Genomic DNA, 14,971 nt, shown 5'->3' on the forward strand with positions numbered 1-14,971 from the left:
CAGCAGGGGAGGAGAGGCAGCAGGGGAGGAGAGTGGCACGAGGAGAGAGGGAGGAGCGGGGAGCTTGGTCAGGCAGGAAAGTGACAGGAGCGGAGGCAGGAGAAGCAGCAGCAGGCAGGGAGGGACGGGAGAGACCAAAGCATCGGCAACAGGAGTAGGGTTCAGCAATAGCAGCAGTGGCATCGGCAACGTTCAGAGAAGCAGCGGGTAGAGTGTAGAGCAGCAGCGACACGCATCGGCATCACCACCAGCAGTAGCAGCAGCGGTACTGGGTCCCATCTCGTCGTCCCCCTCGTCCACCATGAAGATCTTCGTGGGCAACGTGCCCTTCCAGGCGACCAAGCGCGAGATCCAGGAGCTGTTCGAGCAGCACGGGGAGGTCACCGAGTGCGAGAAGATCAAGGACTTCGCCTTCGTGCACATGTCTGCCCCGGGGGACGCGGAGAGGGCCATCGCGGCGCTGCGCGGCCACCGCCTGCACGGCGCGGCCCTGGACGTGGAGCCGTCCCACGGCCGCGGGCAGCAGCGGGGCGGCTCCTCCAACTCCTCCTCCTCCATGCTGATGCTCGGCGGCCAGTGTAGCAGCACCACCAAGATGTACGTGGGCAACGTGACGCCCGACTGCACCAACGTGGAGCTGCGCGCCAAGTTCGAGGAGTTCGGGCCCGTGGCCGAGTGCGACATCGTCAAGGACTACGCCTTCGTGCACATGGAGAGGGAGGACGACGCCCGCGCCGCCATCCGCGCCCTCGACGGCTCCGAGTTCAAGGGCCGCCGCATCTTGGTGCAGCTCAGCCGCAGCAAACTCCGCGTGGCGCCCGGCATGGGCGGCTCGGCCAACTGCTTCCGCTGCGGGGAGCGCGGACACTGGTCCAAGGATTGCCCCACAGACAGCAGCCGCGCCGCCTGGGCCCTCGGAGGGGTCCCCACGGGGGTGCCCACCGGGGTCCCCACGGGGGTGCCCAACCCGGCCGCGGCTGCCGCTGCGGCCGCGGCCGCCGCCGCCGGCCTGAGTGGCCTCGGCGGCCTCGGCGGCCTTGGCGCGATGCCTGGGGGCCAAGGCGGCCTCGGCGTGGTCGGGGTGGAGCGGTACCGCAACGGGGGTCCCATGGCCGCAGCCGCAGCGGCAGCAGCCGCCGCCGCGGCCGGGGGAGCGGGCGGGGGAGCCGGAGGAGGAGGAGGCCTCTACGGGGGCGCCTACCAGGCCCAGGCCGCCTCGTTCGCCACGGCCCCGCACCCCGCCACGCTCGGCGCCGCGTACGACGCCTACGGGGGGTACGGGGGCGCCGGGGACCAACAGCAGCAGCAACAGCAGCAGCAGCAGCGGGACCGCTTCGGCTTCGTGGATCTGTACGAGCGATTCCGGGCGAGGCCCTACGCGGCGGGGCCCGCGGCCCCCGTGTTCCCCGCGCCGGGCGGGCCCGCCGAGTTGGAGTTCGCGAGGCGCGGGGCCGCGCCGCCTCCAACCGCCTCCACCACCTACGGGTACGGGAGCAGTGGGCCCGGCAGTGGGCCCGGCAGTGGGCCCGGCAGTGGGCCCGGCAGTGGGCCCGGCAGTGGGCCCGGCAGTGGGCCCGGCAGTGGGCCCGGCAGTGGGCCCGGCAGTGGGACCACATTGATGTCACACTGGGCCCACACTGGGGCCACAGTGGGCCCGGCAGTGGGGCCACTGGGCCCGGCAGCTGCGATGTTGTGGGAGGGAGATGCAAGGGTAGGCGACAGCGTGCTTTGGGGAGACATATGAAGGCAGACGACAGGATAAAGACGTGGCCTGGATGGAGACCTCGATGTAAACATTACCCTGGCAGTAAGAAACATGAGGGTTGGAGACCTGGTTAAGCCACCCAGGTTAAGTTCGGAGGTGAAGGCCTAGCTAGGTATTTGTAGACTTCGTGGGTGGTTTGGATGGTAGGAGGCCCGAGACACCAAGGGATCAACACGGGAATTGTAGGGCACCCACGAGAGGCCTGTAGCTGGGTTTGTTTTACCCGTTATCCACGGTGTGACTAGATCAGTGTTGGGTGTTTATACAACCTACACACTTGCAGGGTATGGGGCCCTGGAGAGCAGGGGCAACATCACCCACCCCTCGTCCTCGTCACCCACCCCTCGTCCTCATCACCCACCCCTCGTCCTCATCACCCACCCCTCGTCCTCGTCACCCACCCCTCGTCCTCGTCACCCACCCCTCGTCCTCGTCACCCACCCCTCGTCCTCATCACTCGTCCTCGTCACCCACCCCTCGTCCTCATCACCCACCCCTCGTCCTCATCACCCACCCCTCGTCCTCATCACCCACCCCTCGTCCTCATCACTCGTCCTCGTCACCCACCCCTCGTCCTCATCACCCACCCCTCGTCCTCATCACTCGTCCTCGTCACCCACCCCTCGTCCTCATCACCCACCCCTCGTCCTCGTCACCCACCCCTCGTCCTCGTCCTCCACCCCTCGTCCTCATCACCCACCCCTCGTCCTCATCACTCGTCCTCGTCACCCACCCCTCGTCCTCGTCACCCACCCCTCGTCCTCATCACCCACCCCTCGTCCTCATCACCCACCCCTCGTCCTCGTCACCCCTCCCTCGTCCTCATCACTCGTCCTCGTCACCCACCCCTCGTCCTCGTCACCCACCCCTCGTTCTCGTCACCCACCCCTCGTCCTCATCACCCACCCCTCGTCCTCGTCACCCACCCCTCGTCCTCATCACCCACCCCTCGTCCTCATCACTCGTCCTCGTCACCCACCCCTCGTCCTCATCACCCACCCCTCGTCCTCATCACCCACCCCTCGTCCTCATCACCCACCCCTCGTCCTCATCACCCACCCCTCGTCCTCATCACCCCTCCCTCGTCCTCCACCCCTCGTCCTCATCACCCACCCCTCGTCCTCATCACTCGTCCTCGTCACCCACCCCTCGTCCTCGTCACCCACCCCTCGTCCTCATCACCCACCCCTCGTCCTCATCACCCACCCCTCGTCCTCGTCACCCACCCCTCGTCCTCATCACCCACCCCCTCGTCCTCATCACCCCTCCCTCGTCCTCATCACTCGTCCTCGTCACCCACCCCTCGTCCTCGTCACCCACCCCTCGTTCTCGTCACCCACCCCTCGTCCTCATCACCCACCCCTCGTCCTCGTCACCCACCCCTCGTCCTCATCACCCACCCCTCGTCCTCATCACCCCTCCCTCGTCCTCATCACTCGTCCTCGTCACCCACCCCTCGTCCTCGTCACCCACCCCTCGTTCTCGTCACCCACCCCTCGTCCTCATCACCCACCCCTCGTCCTCGTCACCCACCCCTCGTCCTCATCACCCACCCCTCGTCCTCATCACCCACCCCTCGTCCTCATCACTCGTCCTCGTCACCCACCCCTCGTCCTCGTCACCCACCCCTCGTCCTCGTCACCCACCCCTCGTCCTCGTCACCCACCCCTCGTCCTCATCACCCACCCCTCGTCCTCATCACCCCTCCCTCGTGCTCATCACTCGTCCTCGTCACCCACCCCTCGTCCTCATCACTCGTCCTCGTCACCCACCCCTCGTCCTCATCACCCACCCCCTCGTCCTCATCACCCACCCCTCGTCCTCGTCACCCACCCCTCGTCCTCGTCACCCACCCCTCGTCCTCGTCACCCACCCCTCGTCCTCGTCACCCACCCCTCGTCCTCGTCACCCACCCCTCGTCCTCATCACCCACCCCTCGTCCTCATCACCCCTCCCTCGTCCTCATCACTCGTCCTCGTCACCCACCCCTCGTCCTCGTCACCCACCCCTCGTCCTCGTCACCCACCCCTCGTCCTCATCACCCACCCCTCGTCCTCATCACCCACCCCTCGTCCTCATCACCCACCCCTCGTCCTCATCACTCGTCCTCGTCACCCACCCCTCGTCCTCGTCACCCACCCCTCGTCCTCATCACCCACCCCTCGTCCTCATCACTCGTCCTCGTCACCCACCCCTCGTCCTCGTCACCCACCCCTCGTCCTCATCACCCCTCCCTCGTCCTCATCACTCGTCCTCGTCACCCACCCCTCGTCCTCATCACCCACCCCTCGTCCTCATCACCCCTCCCTCGTCCTCATCACTCGTCCTCGTCACCCACCCCTCGTCCTCGTCACCCACCCCTCGTCCTCGTCACCCACCCCTCGTCCTCATCACCCACCCCTCGTCCTCATCACCCACCCCTCGTCCTCATCACCCACCCCTCGTCCTCATCACTCGTCCTCGTCACCCACCCCTCGTCCTCGTCACCCACCCCTCGTCCTCATCACCCACCCCTCGTCCTCGTCACCCCTGCATCACTCTTCAGTCACCAACACCACCATGGCGCCACATTGTAATGGCCAACTCTTGCGTGATGGGGCTTGGGCTGATGACTGGCGCTGTGTAGCCAGGTGGCGAGTGTTGTGACCGTGGTTTGGTGGAGGTGGTGTGACTGGATGGAGTTATAACCTCGTGGCCGTGACTGGTTGGTGTGTGTTGTGGGTTGACGGAGATTACTGGCAACTGCACGATTTGTACTTCCCATTGTGCCAACTTGCTGCGTCTTAGCCGCCCATTTGCTCCGTTCGTTGTGTTGATGCTCTGCCCGCCGTTGTTGGAGGTTGACTGCCCAGGAGCGTCCTTAACGAACCTCCTCCTCCACAGAGGCCCATTTAACGCCGCTGGTACCGGCCGTCGGAAAGTCCGCTCGGCTCCACGGCCTTCTCAATCATTCCGACATGGTGTGGCTTGCGGGTGGTGGCCCAGTGGTGTGTCTAGATTGGGCGGTGCGGTTCATTGCGCGCACCAGCTGTCCGTATTGAGTTACACGTCAGGGCTTCCACAGAAGCGGGCTCAGCGTTTCACATCCGCTGCTGTAAAAGGCCCTCCTCCTCCCCTCCCGTGTCACGGGACCCCATTCACTCGAGACGACGCGAGCCATCGCCTGCCTCGCAGGGACCACGGTCCCATTCCCACAGCGGACATCCAATCGGAATTTGAATCACCAAGGCAGAGTACGGCACAGATGGCATGACGTGCGCCTTCCACCCCCATCGCGACACGGGACCAGGACAATTTATGGGTGTGGGGGTTTGGCAGCGCACGGCAGTGTAGGGTCCGACAAGACTAACTCTGATGTTAAAGACCCCGTAGCAGTGTTCGCAAGAGCGGAACCACGTGTCGAGCTGTCACTGCCCAAAGCCGAACCCCCTCGAGCTGTCGTCAGGCCCCATGTGGACGAGACGTAGAAGACCACAACCCTGTGCCGTGTGGAGAGCGGTTCCTCATTGCGTCTCACATCCGTGTGCCCCATCTATTGCCGATTCAGATGCATCGCTCTGCGCTTGGCTTGTACCCAGTTATTAGGCATGTAACAATACACCCCCACTGTAATTTGATCTATTTGCACGATCCAACCATCGATTCTTTATTTTGGATCTTTTATCTATTTGCAGTCTCGTACACATCTCTTCTCCATAAGCCTCAGTTTAACAAAACCGTTTGCATAGTTTGCATAATCGTCAGTTCTCGATTTTCACACGTAATTCGATGCATGTATTGGAAGCGTAGGAAATGATGTTAATTGACGAATCGATGCTTTGTTACACGCCTCACATGTGCGACTTCGCGGAGGCCCCTCGGACTCGTGACTCTTGAGAACCCGTCTCATCCCCGGTGGCAGCCCACAATGCTAACCAGGATCTCGGTGGAGCGTGCCCTACAGCAGCTCTGCTTTGGCGGCGATCCACTGTCGACGGTGCTGTTGGGTGGCTGTCCCTGGCGGGGCGTTGTTGCGGGGGGTGTCCCTTGATGGTGCATAGCTGCCCGCTTTCGTGACCCCGGGGCCATCGGAGCAGCGAGCGCCACGGCTCGGCAGAGCCGAGTCCCCTTTAGCAACACGGAGTGAGGGGGGGATTGCGCAACAGCGCGTGACGTTTGCATAAATATTCTCTGGACGGGCCGAGAGGCCACTCGCAGGCTCGTCGTGTAACTGCGCCTCCTGCCCATTGTCCACTCCCCCACTCGACAGAGAGCCCCCTCTGCTGCACGGCCCACGTGTGTGTGAGCACATGGCTTCACGTGTGTGAGCACATGGCTTCACGCGTGTGTGAGCACATGGCTTCACGCGTGTGTGAGCACATGGCTTCACGCGTGTGTGAGCACATGGCTTCACGTGTGTGAGCACATGGCTTCACGCGTGTGTGAGCACATGGCTTCACGCGTGTGTGAGCACATGGCTTCACGCGTGTGTGAGCACATGGCTTCACGCGTAGGGCCGTAACCCGCTATACAAAGAACACGGGGGGGGCTATTGTCTCAGAAGTCAAGTTGCGGCGGACATAGTCTGCCATCCCAACCGGTTTAATCTGTAGGCTGCCGGTTTTAAACCCGTCGCCCGAATTGCGCCAGAGGTATTTGGATAATGTGGTTTTAGCTTATAAAATTGGTCCTCGGTGAAGGGGTTTAGAAATGGGCAGCTGGTCCCTTAAATCGATAGGGTCAGCGTCAATTGTCCTGTCCGCCCAGCAGAGGAGTCTACTGCATGACCTACTTGTGTGTGATCGTAGTTTCCTTTTCGGTGCCCTCACTGCATGAAACACAGTGACTCCTGTTAGCTCACAGGATGACAGCCCATGGGCAGCTGTGACGATCTCACAACAACCTGGGCATCGTCTATAGCAGCAGTGTAGAAGGGCCACACACCCCGCTGATGAGCCACGATAAAGTTAAAGCCAGCATACGGTAGACTTTTTTTTGCATCGTCACAAGACAGATGGGGGTTCTAGTCAGCTGGCGTACTGAGAGACGTCGCCTGGCGTCATGGGCACCTAACGACCCGTGTGGCCAGCTCTGGTGGTGGGCGATATAAATAGCACCGCGCTACTGTACGCGCCGACTTAGTCGCTCAGTGTTTCTCGAGTGGTGGCTCCGTTTGGCTGATGCGGCACGGAGCCAGAGCCCGTGTGAGTGAGGCCAGGTATGCGGCCGAAAGCCATGGTGCTCGAGGTGTTTTTAAAATATATATTCTTTGTCTTCCCCCCTCCTCCCTTGAGTCCAGTTCTGCTATTGGAATCCTGCCACGGGGTGAATTGTCTCCGGAGCTCTCGAACAACAGAGAATCACCCCATGTTAGAGAGCAGCCCTTGGAAGGAGGGGTCACAGAACTACATTTGAGATCCCTCCACGTGACCTCTTTATCCACACACCAGGGGGTGTATATCCTGCTGGTCCCAGAGCAGTCAAGCTCGGATGAGACAACTCGATATACTTGTTGAACCTAAATTTCGATTTAAAGCTTTCGTGACTGCAGGGATTCATCTTCTTGGTTCTTTCGATAAAGTCACTTAGAATGGAAATAATAAAACATAATAAATGTATTTAATTATGCGTTATTATTTTATTATTTCCATTCTACGTGACTTTACCGAAAGAACCAAGAAGTTGTTGAACCTAGTTTCATCGCAGTGGTTCCAATTTGGGTTTGAACCTAGGATCTCCGTAGAACCATCTAATTTCTCTGAAACCCAAAGGCACCCAGGCATCTCGATGGTCGTAGTGTTGAAGGTTGATCTTTAATGAATGCCAGTTTGCGGTGTTGTGCTGTACCACGAGTAATGATTGATGTGGGAGTGTGCACTGCTGTGTAACTGGCTTGTGGGCGACTGGTGACAGGCCTCCGTGTGACAGGTGTCATCGGGAGTGGTAAGGGTCTTCCTGTATTGTCCCTAATTCTTGTTTCCACGTGTGCACTTGTGTGGGCTTGTGTGTATGTACATCGATCGTGTGTGACGTTGTGTGTGTGAATCCGTGTGTGTGTCTATACACATATACGGGCAGTGGTTTTCTTTGAATCCTACACTGAACTTTGATCTCTCGCCATGGCTAACTCACATCGGTGGCAAGTGGCATTAGAACTTGTCCTGGACCTTCTCTAGGTCCACTTAACTTGAAGGCACAATATAACCACAATCATCACCACAAATATAACATGCACATTTTAACCCAATCTAAAACGACATAACAGCATCCGCAATATAACCACCACATAACCGCAACTTAAACCACATTACCATAACCACAATAACTACTACAATATAACCACAGCAGCCACATTATGACCACAATGCATAACCACATGACCACTTTTTAACTACAAAACTGAAACCACAACCATTATAACCACAACCACAGTATAGGCACAACCACAACAGCAAAAATATAACCACATCCCAAAGCATTGCAACCGTAACCACGAACATGGCGTGTGCGATGGAAGCTGGAACAATAACGAGGGCACTCCGAATTCTAGACCATTCCAACTTTGCTTAAGCGTAAGGGTGGGGGGGGGAAGCATTGAATAATCATGGTTTGCCTGTTTCAGCACATTCATTTAAAAAATAAAACAATGTTAACATATTTAATGTATAATCACGCACCTCTTGCACATTTTCACAGGAATATTCTCGACATCAGAATGTGCTGGCTTTATGAATGTTTTCCTCCCACTTACCGTTTGGGGGATCCAGAGTGTGACAGACGGATGTATGCAAATTATATAAATACGATCTTGATTTGAAGCTTTCGTGACTGCAGGAATCCATACTCTTTGGTTCTTTCGGTAAAGTCACGTAGTTAGAAAATTATAAAATTATTTTATAACTACGTGACTTTACCGAAAGAACCAAAGAGTATATATATAAATATAGATGTGGATCTTTGTTTTATTTTGTAAACCTAATGGATGCATCGGCATAGGAGTGTTGTGTATAAAATACCTAACTCAAACATCATCCTGTATGGCATTACTTGAATGTCTGAGGTGCTCCCTCCTAGCATTTGCCCCCAACAGTCTCTCTGAGGCTACAAGGGAATCTTTGGGTGTGTGTGTGTATTTGTGCGTGTGTGTTGCAGGTACAACGGATATGACTTTTACCGCCGGTAGAGCACGGGGCGAACAGCGACCGTCGCTGCCTCAACGCCGGGGCTTCCTCCTCACACCTTGGGCTTTTAACTCCATGGTTTTGCTCGTGTTTATCGGAATGTGACTTCAGTCGGTTTAACCCTCTCCATCGTCGGCATATCCGTGTAAGGTTTCGCGTTCCTCGTTAGTGCCGTTTGTTGACAGTGAGCGTTTGTGAGTTACCGTTAGGAGCCAACCCTCGCCCGCGTTTGCTGGGGGAGAATCGGGGTGGCGGAGGAGGAGGCGGGTGAGGTGTCGCGGGGCGGAGCAGTGGAACCATCCGTTGGCTTCCCGTCGTGAGCGCGGTCCAGGCTTGGCTCCGATGATTAGATTTTCTAAAGCGCGTTGCGTTCCTGGTTTTCTGTTCTAGCTTGTAGATAACTAGAGTACCTGCTTGAGCGGCGGCTCGGGTCTGAGTTCCGGCGTCCGCGCGAGGGGGCGACGCGTGGGCGACGCGTGGGCGACGCGTGGGCTAGCGCGAGCTCCGGCCAGCGTCGGCGTGGCCGGAGCTCTGCGTGGAATCGGGAACTCTCACTTTTTACAATAAAAGCATTCAAATATGAGCACGGCTGCGTGCCTCACTCGGAAGCAACGCGGCTCGGATCTCGAAAGGTTTTCTCAAAGTAACGCCGGCTGTGGAGAGATGCAGGCGGTCGTGCGCGAAGACAAAAGGAGCCAGTTTGGGATTAAGTGCAAGCAGATGGCGATTGCTATTGATAGGTTATATAATGAAGAACCTAGGGTGGTAAAGAAGTGCTTTCCCATGTAGAGAAAGTACAACATTGTATTGTCTGCTCAGAGATAAGGAGTAAAATGGGGGTTATTCGCTAAGATGGACAACTGTTAGGGATAGGAGCTGGAGAGGCGCCAAGACCTTGTTTCCATGACCACTCACAGCGGGACTAGCAATGGCCCGGTTCCAAACCATGTGCCTAGGCTCTGACCTCATGCCCCACGTGCATCCCTTCCCTCTCCATCCACCTACTCCATATACCTGTTGCGATCCTTAAGAAGTCTGCAGACGGCTCACCCTGGATACGGCTGTCACGGCGTCTCTCGATCCAATCTGGCCAGGACGGAACGTCGCACTGCCAGCCGAGATTCACCAGCGGGGGAAGCGCTTGTGCGGCCCATAGCTTTGTACTGACCTTGCGGTTGGGGGTTGCGCTGGGACGATGAACAAAGGAGGATCGAGGCCTTTGAGATAAAAGGGCTCCGCCACACACCGAGGATCCCCTGGACAGCAATAAATCGACCCTCGGTGAAATGGGCTTCCAAGAGTAGGTGCCTCGATTCGATGGAGAGAGATAATCTGGGATGCGTCCTGCGGAAGCCCGGAGACTGCGTGGAGAAGGTAACTCGAGGCTTGGTCCCAGGGGCTGGCCCAGAAGAACTGGGATTAGTGCTGGTTCTTGGACAGGACTTCCGTAGATGAATCCCTGTGGCGTTGAGTAGTCCATCTCGCGGCTACGCATCGAGGAAGACTCGAAACAAACAGATTGGCTGCAAAAACCTTCGTGTTGTCATGAAGTAAAGTTTTGTCGAGGGTAAAGCACCCCACGCCATCAAGGTAAGAGGTGGATAAATGAGATGGTAGGTAGGCATGAGAGTTGAGTGAATTCACAGCCAGCAAATGTGAATAAAAACATTGTTATTAAAAATAAATCTAGGAAACGAACATGTAGTAACCCGAACGGTGAATTATAAACCAGATTGACTTGGATATAAAAAAATAATGCAAGAACATTTGGATTAAAATTTATATAAAAATTGCAATGAGTCGTGTGTTGTGACGTCACGCGCGGGACACCTATCAGGCCGGGGGGGGGGGTCCCTTCACAACGCAAGGTTGTGATTGGTTCCCGCTTCCTTCGCCAGCGGCCATCTTACGTAGGGAAGTGCGCGTGATAGGAGGGACATTGTCACGTGGGTGCTACACCGGCTTTGTGGGGGCCTCCGCTCCCCACCTAACATGGTGGAAGCTGCTTCACGCTGGGACGCGCGGTGCCGAGTCGCCGCGTCGCTATGGGAGCGGCGCGGTTGCTGCTGCTGCTGCTCGCGATGATCTTCACGCGACGCGGGCAGCAGGAGGCCCCGCGCGCAGGGGGAGCCGCCGCCGGCTGCCCCCGCGGCGCCTTCAGGCTGCCCGGCATGGCGCGCTGCGAGCCGCTGCTGGGCTGCACGGAGATACGGGGCGCGGTGCGGCCCCGTGGGCTCCTGGGGCAGGGCGCCGTGAAGCAGGTGCCCCAACCCCGCCGCGACCTCTGTGCCTATCCCTCACCATGACACTGCGTCTCTATCCTCTACCATATACCCAGACCGGGCTCTAACCCCACCACAAAGCTTAGCGCCATCCCTAATCCTACCTGAATACTCATACCCCTCCCTCTCGCGCCATCCCTACTCGTGGTATTAACCCTGCAGCTTGCTACAACCTGGCCCTGTACCAATGCTGGCCGTCCCCATTCGCCAGTCACCGCGCTCCGAGCCCCAACCCGCCAGTGCAGAAGGCGGCGTCGGTGCAAAGCTGTCGCCGGACAGAGATGAAGAGAGTTGGGTTGGTGGTTGCCTCGTCCATATCCCCGTGCCCGCAAAGCTACGCTGTGGGCAGCAGAGGGCAGTGCCGACACATTCATTGCTTCACTTTGCTGTGCTACCAACGTGGTGACGTGTGGCTCAGCACTCCCACGCACAGCTTGAGGGGCCCTCATCTCACAGTGGATTGACACAATGCCAGTGTATGTTAGTAATACTATAGTTCACGTGACACTATCGTTGATACTATAGATTACCTATTCGTGGTGGTCTCTCGCACGCGTGGGTTTTCTCCAGGTGCTCCAGTTTTATCCCACGTGAATAATTAACACAACTCATCATTAATTGGCTGAACACATCTTAAAATAAAAAGCAAATGTAGGACCCTGCTGAAAAAGAGTCGTATGACTCCGTGTGGATTTCCTGGATAAAAATAATATAGTTAACATAATGCAGTAGTTAAGTATTGCCTTGCAAAGGGTCTCTATTTGGTGTCTGAACATCTTAACACCTGTTTTATTGCCAGAGAGGGTAAAACCTATTCTTATTTTTCATAGTTAATTATTGCATTGGAAGAAACATGTGTTGAGACAGAAAATAACTCATCCGGCAGGTTTCCCACCTTGCCGTCTCCCACCGGCATCTGCCAGCCTCGGGCTGGTTTCGCTTGCATTGGGAGTGTTCAGGACGCGTGCCCGGTGAGTTGCGTCCGTAATGGTGCCGCCTGGTACGGCCGTGTTCACCGCTTCAGGTTCACCTGGCGGAGTGGCGTGGCCTCACCGTGGCGCTGGCTCGACTCCGGGACCCACGCTACCGCGCCGACATGCGGCACGGAGTGGCCATGCTGCGCGGGCTGCAGGGCCCTCACGTGGTGCAGCTGGTGGGGGTGTGCGAGGAGGACGACGCCTTTGTGGCGGAACACCACGCGCTGGGGGCGCTCCACACGGCCGAGCGCGTGCTCCAGGGCCACGGCTGGAGGACGCGCATGGAGGTTGTAGATTCTCGCACGCCGAGCGTCATCCACGGTTGACTCGTAATGACTTGACAAAGCATAAAGCGTATCTCCTCCGATGTGTTTTTGGGTTGTACCAGACGTTGCTCGGCACGATGTCCGGTGTTCCGCGCCATGTGAAGGGAGCATCCTGAATGAGTTCAGAGCACTCTGCAGTGCATTGTCAATTCTTTATACACAATAACAATATGGTAAAAGACAAAAAGTAATAAAATCTTGAATAAAATCACAATCCGTGAAATCGCCGAGTGTAAATCGGCCTGAATCCACGAATGTCATTGCAGGTGGCGATGAGCTACGTGGAGGTGTTGGCATATCTGCACGAGAGCCCACTGGGCACGCGCGTTATGTGCGACTCCAACGACCTGGCCAAGACATTGTCGCAGTTCCTGCTCACGTCGGAGCTGCGCGCCGTAGCCAGCGACCTGGACGCGTTGCCGCGGGTCGACCGCGGCGCCGGCCGGCTCGCCACGTGCGGCCACCGTCAGCTCGGCGGGGACTTCGTGGCGCCTGAGCAGCGGTGGCCCTACGACGATCGGCCCTTCGACGAGAGCGCCATGCCGGGCTACGACGAAAAGAGCGACGTGTGGAAGGTGCCCGACGTCACGGATTTCCTGCTGGGTGCTGCGCGGGGAAGCGACGTCGCTCGCTTCCACCTCTTCGGAGTGCACGGCCGCTGCAAGGAGCGCGAGCCGGCGCTCAGGCCCAGCGCCGGGGAGCTTGGCCGCACGTACAGGGCCCTGCTGGCAGAGCTGGAGCACGAGGAACTGTGAGATCCACGCGGTCACACGGCCAAACAAAACTGTTTGCGTTTGTGAGGCGTCTTATAAGTGCAACTGCATATCAGCAAACTATTAGGATGTGTGTTACAAAGAAGGAGGTGTGTATGTAATGTATGGTGGGGTGGAGCGGTGATGCAGTGGTTAGCGCACCACGCTGTGAACCTTGCGACCAGTTTGTTTCTCAGCCGTGGCTAACATCAGTGGTGAGTGTTGTCTGAACCGGTCCTGGGCCCCAACTCTTTGCCAACCTCCACTGACAAGCGTGAAGTATGGCTAAACACCATCCAAGATTGACACATGGGGAGGTATTAATTCAGAGTGGAGTTGTAAATTGTTTATTACGTATATATTTACACACTATTTTAAGTGAAGAGTCAGGCAACAAAGCAGAAGAGGTGTGGTCTTGAACTGAGGTTGTGAGTCTGCAGCACAGATGGCTTTGAGCTCCACGATCTCGATGATTGTTCAACTCTCAAACCCAAGTGGTGAGTCCTGCAATTACCCAAGTGGTGAGTCCTGCAATTACCCAAGCTTCTACAGAGCTGAGACTGTGCAAGCTGAAGAAAGGTTCATCACTCCCGTTATCAACTTGGATTCGTATATGGCACCGACGGGGCCCTGCTGGCTCTCCACACTGTACCCTACACCCACGTGCCCCCTGAATGTGTCCGGCCATGTCGAACCTCGGGAACTAAGCAGGCTTGAGTCTGGATAGAATTGCCTGACATTACATCCCTAGCTTTTATGTGATAAATGCCACATTCAATAAATGAGAAATAACAATTGCAAAGTTTTGCACAGGAGTTACATTTGTGTGTGAAGGCTTGAAGTAAAGGGATTTATTTGAGTGCAAAGTCTGTAACGTTTCCTGGACTCTCATCATGGGGCTACTGTGACATTGATCCCGTTTTGTTTGCTTTTTTAAGAGTGATACACGCGACCTTTGGTCCAACTTCCTCCTTCCCTCTAATTCAGACAAATAATGTCACCACTGCAGTTCTCATCGCAGTAGGCATGCCCAGGGGACATTGGGCTCAATAACACGGGTGATACCCATTATGGGCAAAACCAGTATTTGTACAGGTGGAGAGGTTAATTTTCAGTCTACTGAGGCTAAATACAATAGTGTTTGATAGCATTAGTCTTTATCTGAATCTAATTGATTGTACTGTATATGAATGGTAGAGAAACATTTTTCTAAGCCTGGCTTACTCACCTGACTGGTTTCCCTTTACGGCTTTCTTCTCAGTGATCTTTGCGAACCATTTGTGTGTGGGCATAGAGGCTGATGGGACAGTAGTTCAAGTCGGTTCTATCACCATTTTTTAAAATAGATTTAAGATCGAGACAGCATTCCACGATTGAGGTTTACTTGCTGTACAAACATTTTATAGTCGGTCTGTACATTTGGTTCCAACTGGTTCAACTTCTCTGTGGCCCTGATCTTGCTGCGATTACAGCGGTTGACGGATCATTCAAATATTAAAGTTCAACAGTATTCCTGCATTGCGTTTTGCCCACTGTGCGTTCTTTATTTTACAAAGCCCTTCCACCCACGCGCCAGCCACTGGCACGCACACACACATAGTGTTGCGACTCCCACGTGTTCACGCGGCAACAGGACTCCGCCCACGAGGATATTGTACAGCACGCCTTGCTCTCACACTCCGTGAATTCACAGCTGACATCGTTTATGG

General features: G+C 56.5%; 2 protein-coding genes across 2 annotated transcripts; both read left to right on the forward strand.

Moving 5' to 3' along the window:
- The first annotated feature begins 6 nt into the window (after positions 1-6).
- Positions 7-9,508, forward strand: LOC144944991 (uncharacterized). The gene is made up of 2 exons (XM_078873124.1): positions 7-1,485; positions 8,897-9,508. The coding sequence occupies exons 1-2, from the start codon at positions 302-304 to the stop codon at positions 8,925-8,927; spliced, it is 1,215 nt and encodes a 404-aa protein (XP_078729250.1). The 5' UTR covers positions 7-301; the 3' UTR covers positions 8,928-9,508.
- Positions 9,509-9,635: 127 nt separating this feature from the next.
- POMK (protein O-mannose kinase) lies at positions 9,636-14,772 on the forward strand. Its single transcript, XM_078873125.1, has 3 exons — positions 9,636-11,186; positions 12,232-12,471; positions 12,777-14,772. Exons 1-3 carry the CDS (start codon positions 10,971-10,973, stop codon positions 13,263-13,265), a joined length of 945 nt encoding a protein of 314 aa, XP_078729251.1. The 5' UTR covers positions 9,636-10,970; the 3' UTR covers positions 13,266-14,772.
- The last annotated feature ends 199 nt before the right edge of the window (positions 14,773-14,971 follow it).

This window comes from Lampetra fluviatilis, chromosome 36 (genome assembly GCF_964198595.1).
Source record: "Lampetra fluviatilis chromosome 36, kcLamFluv1.1, whole genome shotgun sequence".
Classification (NCBI taxonomy): Eukaryota; Metazoa; Chordata; class Hyperoartia; order Petromyzontiformes; family Petromyzontidae; genus Lampetra; species Lampetra fluviatilis.

Coding starts and splice junctions, on each gene's coding strand:
- POMK (XM_078873125.1), top strand. CDS start 10,971: ATGGGAGCGGCGCGGTTGCTGCTGCTGCTGCTCGCGATGATCTTCACG. Junction 11,187..12,231: donor GGCAGGGCGCCGTGAAGCAG/GTGCCCCAACCC, acceptor TCACCGCTTCAG/GTTCACCTGGCGGAGTGGCG. Junction 12,472..12,776: donor GCTGGAGGACGCGCATGGAG/GTTGTAGATTCT, acceptor ATGTCATTGCAG/GTGGCGATGAGCTACGTGGA.
- LOC144944991 (XM_078873124.1), top strand. CDS start 302: ATGAAGATCTTCGTGGGCAACGTGCCCTTCCAGGCGACCAAGCGCGAG. Junction 1,486..8,896: donor ACCGCCTCCACCACCTACGG/GTACGGGAGCAG, acceptor TGTGTGTTGCAG/GTACAACGGATATGACTTTT.